The sequence below is a fragment of the Electrona antarctica genome, assembly GCF_951216825.1.
Source record: "Electrona antarctica genome assembly, chromosome: 18".
NCBI classification, from domain to species: Eukaryota; Metazoa; Chordata; class Actinopteri; order Myctophiformes; family Myctophidae; genus Electrona; species Electrona antarctica.
The window spans coordinates 45,722,441-45,732,119 of record NC_136799.1 but is presented as its reverse complement, the minus strand read 5'-3'; the positions used below and the strand labels follow the sequence as shown (position 1 = coordinate 45,732,119).

The 9,679-nt window shown below is 41.9% G+C and overlaps 1 protein-coding gene across 1 annotated transcript in view; it reads left to right on the top strand.

Moving 5' to 3' along the window:
* The first annotated feature begins 7,966 nt into the window (after positions 1-7,966).
* LOC306941929 (cathepsin L-like) overlaps positions 7,967-9,679 on the top strand; it is a 6,189-nt gene continuing 4,476 nt past the window's right edge. The window contains exons 1-3 of the mRNA XM_079527567.1: positions 7,967-8,080; positions 8,294-8,394; positions 9,280-9,422. Coding sequence (XP_079383693.1) covers positions 8,295-8,394; positions 9,280-9,422 — 243 coding nt within the window. The 5' untranslated portion in view covers positions 7,967-8,080; position 8,294. The remainder of the gene's footprint in view (positions 8,081-8,293; positions 8,395-9,279; positions 9,423-9,679) is intronic.

Sequence of the window (9,679 nt, the reverse complement as noted above, 5' to 3'; positions counted from 1 at the left end):
GTTTCTAAGTCAAAGGACACTACACAGATAAGTACTTTTACTAGACACAACAATTCCCTGCTGTCCTTTCCTTTCTGTGTGCTTGCATGTGCAAGTGTCCCTCTCCTGCACGTGTGTGTGCTGTGTGCACGTGAATGTGTGTGTCTTTTCTCTGCTGTACTACTGCCATGGTGCCAAATGTACCATTAAAAAAACGGGTAGATGAAAATTTTACCCTCACATTCTCACATCATAACTGGGCCGCCGAGCGGTGGTACGACCCATATCCCTGCAGTCACGTGATGGAAGATGGAAACATACTCCTTTTGGGAAACAGAGGCAAAAAACAAATGTTCATTCATTGAGTGTGCCCTCAACACACTGCATTGTTCATGAAATCTCATGTGTTACTTGAAAAAACACATTTCTCCATAAAATGTTCAGTGTTAAGTTCGCAACACAACATGGTAAACTCCACAGCAGTCTTTGTTTTTGAGGCCTCATTCTCCATAAAATGTTCAGTGTTAAGTTCCCAACACAACATGGTAAACTCCACAGTCTTTGTTTGGAGGCCTCACTGGCCTCGAGGGGTCCCCCAAAAGATCCCTTCTGCTTCACGTGGCCTTCAGTGACAAAAATTGAAAATTGAATTTCCAGGCTGACTGGCTGAGTGTTGACGATTTAGCCTTTTTATGTCAAAAATGTGAGGAAGAAATATTCCTATACAACTGGGTACTTATTTTTGAATTTGGCAGTTTCACTAATATTCTAATTTGAACTTAATGTTCGCTAGGGTGTGTAGTCGTGTGAGAAATCTACACTGGGGTGGCTCATAGCTGCACAATTTGTTTACATTCCCAAACTAAATGCTGATAACAAGCTAGCATGTAAAGTATGATGAAATAATCCTGACCTGACAGGCTGACAGACCTCAAATAACTTTATATGAACAGGCCTGTCTGAATTCAATTCAATCACGCCTCCCCTGAATTTGCCCGTGGACACAAATTTGGTATATAGATTGTTGGTGCATTTATGAGAGCTATTGTATTGACTGGACTCCACAAATTACAGCATTTCTCACTGAAATAATGATAATTTTTTGATTCCTGTATAGACGTCTTACATTTACTTTTGATACATACTTAAGTCTTCTCTGAAGTTTTGCTGCAACCCTCTTGTTACCTACAATAAGGTAAACTACCTATGTTTGGAGTATCTTTCCTTTCCGCGGAATTCCGCCTAGGTATCACTGATTTGTTTTACATTTATTTCTACATCATTACACATCATCACTGTTGTATTATATTCCGGCCATTTGAGAGCTTGTAGATCGGCTCGCTTCTTTACTTTTACTCAGGTAGCCTACATTTTTAATTATCGACCAGGGCAGGGTACTTACTACTTTTACTCAAGTACATTTGATTTACTGACACTATATAGCGCTTGATACTTTTACTCGAGTAAAACATGAGATTACTATATTCCTGCCGCTTGCGCAAGCACTCAGTGTTCTTGTCCAAGGTCGTCTAGCCACTTACTTCTCCAGCTTCAATTCTAGCGGGCTGGGGTGTTATGTAAACACCATAGTTAGCAAATTCTATTATTTCTAACGCTTTGGCCGGACAAATTTGCTTAGAAACCCTATGTTTTGGCCCTGTGAGAGCTTGTAGATCGGCTATTTTTGTGTAAGTAATGTAAGTAATGAAACAAAAACTACACATGATCAGTTGATTTGTACTTCTCTTATCCGATCCTTCAGCCCCCCCTTGGTTATAGGCCCGTAGAAACTCTGTAGAAACAAATCAGGTTGAATTACATTCTGTACATATCATGACTGCATTGACTCAACTGGTCTCCACTTATTACAACCGCTTGCTACTGCTTAAATAGTTCATAGTTCTTCACAAGTTATTTTAGTCACTGTAAATCTCAGGCTATGGCGCAGCAGCCAGTGTTATGTAAACACATAGATAACTAAGGTTCTTTCTACTCCTGCATGGCTCGTCCATTGCCACATCAATATCATACTAGTATACAATGAATGAATGTAAAACTGAGCATTTGGAACGCGCGACTGGGAGAACACCCCGTCACATACAATACCATACATTTTTTCCACCCTGATTCTAGGGTTAGTTTAACTTTACCAATGCCCATTCCCAACTCAAGACACACAACACAAAACAGACAACCAGCAGGAATATTCAACGGTATCTCTTCACACACCAGCCCTTGAAAAATGATACCTCAATGGGTACCGAAATGTTCTATCTAGCAGTGACTTTTAGGACAAATGACCAGAGTGAAACAAGGCAAAATACAAATGAAATGTATGCTGTGGGAAAAAAAGGCACCACCACAGGCTCAGTATGACGTGATGTCACAAATCATACCCTGTTGGACAACATCCAACAGTTCAAGTACATAGACTAAGATGTACTGTGCATGGGCTAATATCACAACAATGATAAGGGACAATATCGGTGGCACCCAACTGTATCATCCCGCGGGCCAAAGATAATTCATTCACGGGCCTGTTTTGGCCCCGGGGCCTTGAGTTTGACATATATGCTTTAATTGAATCTTCATTGACACATGTGGCACGACAGCATGGCAGTTTGTGGCCAACAGAATCAACAACTTACCTGCTTGCAATAACAATATGCAAGCTAGCAAATTTCCTTTAAAAACGTCTTCATTCACATACAGTAGCGTAATAGAGCGTCGCAGTCCCGCCCCCTACCAGGGCCCAGGAAATGATTCCCCGTTCATTTTCCTCATAGACATTTCAAAAACGTATTTATTTAAAGACCTTTTAAGCCTCGTACAAAGCCAACTCTTGTCGTGACAAATCATGACAGCAAAACAAAAAATTTCGGGCCAAACAAATAATTAGAAAGAAGGAGAAAACGGCAGGTTACAACACTTTTTTTTGTTGTTTTTCTTCTTTGTAATTATTGTGTTTGTTGTCATGATTTGTCACGACTCGAGTTGGGTTTGTACGACGCTTATAAGGTCTTTAAATAAATACGTTTTGAAATGTCTATGAGGAAAAATGCATTGGGAATTATTTCCTGGGCCTGGCGTCGTCATGAAAGGGGGCGGGACTGCACATGCATGATTTTCCCATCAGGACACGCCCCCCTCATCTAGACTGAGTGGCAAAACATTGAGCAGCATGGAGTGTTGCAGTTTGGAAGCGCTCGTTGGAAATCACTCAACCGTCCTGCGTACCACCTGTTTCTAAATGTCACATAATGCAGGAGGCAGTAAAATGTTGTGTTATTGCAAACAAGCACTTCCAAAGTCTGACACTTAGAAAAATAATCAAATACAGGGCATTTCTTGACAGAAAGTAGCTCAAAACGTTTCTATGGTTGATTTTTATGAAACAAAAACTTTGCAGATAGAAAGAGGATAATTCAAGCTTTTCGTACAGCTGCTGTTGGTGAGTTTAACATTGTTTAATGCAAACAGACAGGACTTTTCTGTTTGGATGTATGGGCTGTCAAGGCCAGAAAGTAGTTTGTTGCCACTCAATGGGCGTTCCCGCATAACTTCCAGGTACGATGATGTCATGTGCATACCCTCTATACGGTAGGCCTATATAAATGAATTAGTATAGACTCCATGGGTGAAAAAAAAGGGTTGCAAAATCGTGGGATAAAAATTATAAAAAATATATATAAACTAGAACAAGTGCCCTTCTGGGCACAGGTCTCCACCAGGAGGATAGGAGTGTGTGAGATGTTTGGCAAAATGTTTAGGAGTAATATAAACATGTTTTTTTGTTTGTTTGTTTTTTTGCAACAATTTTCTTCATTTTGTTGAGGAAATGCAGAGCCAGATCACTCATCTCTGAGAATAGAATTCTGGATGACATGTGCAGCATTTTGAACGAAACGGGCCACTCTTTGGAACTTTGGAAGGCAATGTTAGCCAATCAGTGTAGAAGCTGAGAAATCCAACAGACTCGTCTTGATCACATCACTACAGAGATGTGTACCGATTTGCGTGATATTTGGATGAAATCTGTGCGACATAAGCAATGTGTTTTGCAGAAATCGGCCTCATGGTGGCGCTATAACCGGCAGATGTGGAGGGATGCAGGGATAATGTTTGTCCATGGCCTCTAGGGAGTGCGCATACATAAGTTGTATACAGATCGATGCAGTTATAGCTAAAAACAGGAATTTTTAGCCACCATGAGGCTGATTTGGGGAAAAATGAGTGGCATGTCGTCCTCGGCCTAGTGGAAATGTGCGTGTATAATTTCACGGAAATTGCTCACTGTGTTTGTAATTTGTGGCATTTTGTTCGAAACGGACCAATCATGTGAGCTTTGGAAGCCAATCTTAGCCAATCAGGATGGAAGATGGGAAATGGTGCAGATCCGTGTTGATCACATGACTATGGAGATAGTGTATACCGAATTGTGTGATGTATGGATAAAATGTGTACGAGTAATCTACAGAAATGTGTTTTGCCTAAATCGGCCTCATGGTGGCGCTATAACAGGCCGTTGAAGAATATTTGGGGCAGAGGTTTTTGTCGTTGGCATCCAGGGAGTGTGTGTGCAAAGTTTGGCATGGATCGGGCCAACGGTGGCAGAGATTAGCTGGTAACGGACGGACGGAAGGAAGGAAGGACGGACACACACACACACACACACACACACACGGACAGAGTGCAAAACATACTCTCCCCATGCCTTCGGCCTGGTGGAGACAACAATGCCATAGGCCTGACTCACACGGTCGCAACAGATTGATGTATGCTTGTTGTATGAGATGTATAGCTGATGCAAGCTCGCAATGCATTTCCAATGGGAGTCGCATGGTTTGACACAACATTTGTGTTGTATGAGGGGGAGGGGGGCAGTCGAAACACAGCCGAAAGCCATACAACAGCTTGTAGTCCAAAATGTTGTATCAAACCATGTGACTTCCATTGGAAATGCATTGGGGCGGCCATGACACTTACATCTTGCTTACATCTAGCATGCATCAATGTTGTATGCTAGATCGAAAGGTGTGAGTGAGGCCTTACACTTAAGTAACTAGTAACTAAAGTTTTCAAGTAATTGTAGTGGAGTAAAAGTACAATATTTACCTCTGAGATGTAGTGGAGTAGAAGTAACAGTATTGGAAATTGGAAACACTCAAAGTAAAGTACAAATATCGCAAAATTGTACTTAGCCTAATAAGTACAGTATACTCAAGTAAATGTCACTTTCCACCACTGGGAACCAAATGCATCCTTACAGGTTGTGAGTGGCACAAATGCAACGTGAAGAAATGTAAGGGAACTTGGAAAGACAAGTTCATTTCAGATTTATTTTTCCTAGACGAGAAAATTAAAGAAGGAACTGAAACCTCAGCCAATTAGCTGACCATGCATATACGGACCCAGGAAGAGTAGACTTCACTGTGGCCGTGAGGGATAAATGGGGAACCGCAATAAACCGTAAACATGAAACTGGATCACAAGCATGGATGACATCAATGTTTTACTGTACGTTTTGTCGCATCGACAACTGTGATGGTGGGAAAATGGAAATTGGACAAAGACACACCACACATGACTGGCAGTGAAGTGGCAAGAAAGACAGAACTGAAATCTTCAGTCATATGACTGAGATTTCGGTTCTTTCTTCCAGTATTGTGTGTGTGTGTGTGTGTGTGTGTGTGTGTGTGTGTGTGTGTGTGTGTGTGTGTGTGTGTGTGTGTGATTTATTCATGCCTTTATTCATATTAAACTAGTGTTAGTTTACTGTTAGTTTCAAATTATTTAATTATTCCGTTTGCATTATTCAAATTAGCAGCCTATAAAACATAAAAGTAGCAGTGGTTTTCTCTGGTGATTTTATTATGTTTTAATCTATAACTAATTGTGTTGTGGTTTATTTAATTTAACGCTAGTATGTCCATTGAAACCAAAGATCTAGTTTAATCGGTTTAGGTTCAAAACATATATTTTCTACCAGCATTAATGGTAGAAAATGGTAAGTGTACAATTGTTTTATTACAATTTGTCATATAGCTGTAGCTCCTCATACCCACTTACGCAGGGTCTGTACCCCAAAGATAAAGATTTTATCATAATTTATGTTTTGTAGTGACTTAAAAGTGAGGTTAAAAGCATAAAAGGTTAGTTTATCACACTGATATAAAATAATCTTCTATTACGACCAGTAAGACGCCCTGACTGCGAGAAGCCACCTTGGTGGTGAGGTCGCGTGCACGCATCCGCCTGGGTGACGGCCGAATGCCGCTGGTGCTTTGGCATGGGGGGGTCAGATCAACATGGAATGAATTCTGTACTGGCCATATATGGAGCGTGTCTTGAGTGTACAGGGTTTGATGAGGTCAGATCAACATATGGAATGTCAGAACAGGAAGGACTGGTGGGGAAGGGTCAACATATGCAATGTCAGTGCAGGTCAGCATGCAAATATGGAGATCTAAGGGTTTGAGGTCAGATGTAGAGTTGCTGGCCGCAGTGGCCGGCTCCATATAGAGAGATCTAGATCTGATGATCCAGTCATCTCCATGTATGGTTATCCAGGGTTAGATGAGGTCAGTGTCGTGATCTTCATATATGGAGATTGGAGATAGCCATATATGGTGGCGTGATGTTTCACAAGGCGTGAGAGGCGTGACCATATATGGATGTCACAGTGATGTCACGAGGCGTGACCATATATGGATGTCACAGTGATGTCACAAGGCGTGACCATATATGGATGTCACAGTGATGTCATGAGGCGTGACCTGGAGGTGTGATGTCGTGAGGTGTGACCATATGGAGGCGTGACCATATGGAGGGATTGGAGGCGTGCATGGGGTGACTAACTAACGGACGGACGGACGCACAGGAAATGCAGGTTTTCATAGTAAATTAATAATAACGTGACGTTATTATTGTAATTATTTAATATCAGGACTAGTTCTGACCCTTCCGGGTCCATTTGGTTTCATTTTACGCTCTCGAGAGTTAAACTATTGTTAAACATCTGCATTACTTAATTTACAAGAAGTCTACACAATTAGAGAATGTAACATAATTATTATTTTGTTGTTGTTTTGCCTGTTATCTCTCCTAATGGTATACCAACATCAATACAGCATGGACTTGTGGACAAAATCTTGTCCGACGATAACTAAATATTCTTTAGTTTGGGGTCAGAGAGGCTAAATGTCATCAAATGGTGGTCCGTGGATCCAATGCTGAATAAATAATGGGCCTTGATATGAAAAGGGTTGAAAACCACTGGTATCGGGGGCACGGTGGCACAGTTGGTAGTGCTGTCGCCTCACAGCTAGAAGGTCCTTGGTTCGATTCCCACTCGGGGCGCTGTGGGTGCTGGCGGCGTGTTTCCTCCTCCGCGTCATCAGTGCCCATACCCGAGGCGGGGTTGGCGAAAGGGCCTTTCTGTGTGGAGTTTGCATGTTCTCCCCGTGTCCCCTAGGGTAGGTACACTCACAAAAAACATGCAGTAATCCTGGTCTCTAAACTGCCTCCCCCTGGCCAGCCGGGGTGCCTGATGGAGGGGAAAGGAACTGGTTGGAATAACGTGTTCCTTCCACGTGCTACGTCCAACCAGGGAAACTCCCCCCTGTCAGGTGTAAAGGAGCAACTTGGACACTCAGGCATGAAGGAAGCATGAGTTCAAGTCCGTTGCTCTCCCCATGTATGGGGACTAGGTTGGCGGAGGGTGTGTAGAGCCCAGGATCACATTAGATAATTGACACAGGGGTGAAAAATGGGTTACAAAATCGTGGGATAAAAAATTATTAAAAAAAAGAAAACCACTACGAATATCCTTCCCCTATAGCCTGGCTCCAGTCTGTCTGCCACACCCATTAAAACAATGTTCTGGGCATGAAGTGAAACGAAAGGACAATTCAGGCTATATCCCTCCCTGCCAGTTCTGACATGTAAGTGAAACAAAAAGTTAAATAAAAAAAGTGAAACAACAGAACCCTCCCACCTATACCCGTTCCTTGTGTCACCCCATATGCTCGGCTACAACACTCTATATAAGAACAGAATTCACACCAACCTTCCACCAACTCTCCATCCCATATACGGCAAGGTAAGGCCTCTCTCTCTTTCTCTCTCTCTCTCTCTCTCTCTCTCTCTCTCTCTCTCTGTCTCTCTGTCTCTCTCTCTCTCTCTCTCTCTAACTCTCTCTCTCACACACACGCACGCACGCACGCACGCATGCACATTTTAATCATTTATTTATGTCCACAGATACAAGGACACAAATATTTACACGGTGTCTGTCTGTCTGTCTGTCTGTCAGAATGCAGTTCCTGCTAGTTGCCGGTGTCATCCTGGCGGTGTCCAGCGCTGCCACCCTCACCCTGGAAGACCTGGAGTTCCACGCGTGGAAACTCAAATTTGGTGAGACTGAGACCCAAACCACACCAATGACTCGTCATGCGACTCCTTGCAACCAAACGGTTTGCGAGTAGTTGCATGCCATGTACGTAGTTGTATGATGCGACCACGGTTAATGGTTATCCCCCAATGGCAGTTGCAAGGAGTTGCGTTGGTGTGACATGTCCTTAACCCCATTCAGGACGCGAACCCCTTTTGGTGTTTTAAGCATTATGTTATACTTTAGCTATTGAAAAAGGAACAAACACCCGCACACTGTCTTCAAATGCAGTGACCAACTTTTAATAGGGAAACAGCAACGTTTCATCAGGATATCTTTATGAACACAAAGACAGTGTGCAGGTGTTTGTTCCTTTTTCATTGTTGGGCACCGTACCCTCTCCTGAGAACCATGACATAGAAACATGAGGGTTTATTCTGGGGGTCCTTGACATGAAAAAGGTTGAGAACCATGACATAGAAACATGAGGGTTTTTTAAACTTACAGTAGTTACTTGACAGCAATGGAAACAAGTCAATGGGGCTTTCTTGGTTTCATGATTTTATCCTTTTTAGCAGACCTTGTATTGTGCTTAATAATTGTCCATCATGCAAACTGTTAAATAAAGTAAACTATATAGAAGTGTACATATGTGTAAGTCTCTAAAGGTTATAATTGAACATGGTGGACCCTATTGTAAACAAGCGTAATGCTTTATGGTGTCGTCCACAGTTGACAGTCTTTGTATTGAGTTGTACTTGAAATGTACTGTAATTCTCTGTTGATACATTCTTCAATCAATCAATCAATCAATCAATCAATCAATCAATCAATCAATCAATCAATCAATCAATCAATCAATCAATCAATCAATCAATCAAAAACCCCTGATCTCTCATTCTATCCAGGAAAGGTGTACAGCTCTGCGGCAGAGGAGGCCCATCGTAAAGATGTCTGGCTCAATAACCGCAAACGGGTGCTGGTTCACAACATCTTTGCGGATCAGGGAATCAAGTCCTTCCACCTGGGCATGACCCCCTTCGCTGACATGGTAGTGTTTCTGTTTGTTTTGACAGCAAGTTTTAATTTAGTTTTAGTCATAGTCTTCTTGAATGAGTTTTCATTTATTTTTAGTCACATTGTAGTCAGCTGCAATGTTATAGTGTTTGTCTAGTTTTAGTCGACTAAATATCGTAATATATATATATATATATATCGTAATAATACATATATCGTAATATATCGTTTAGTCAACTGAAATGTGTTTTGGCTGGGCTTTCTGGCGTCGTAATGGCAGATTTTCGACTT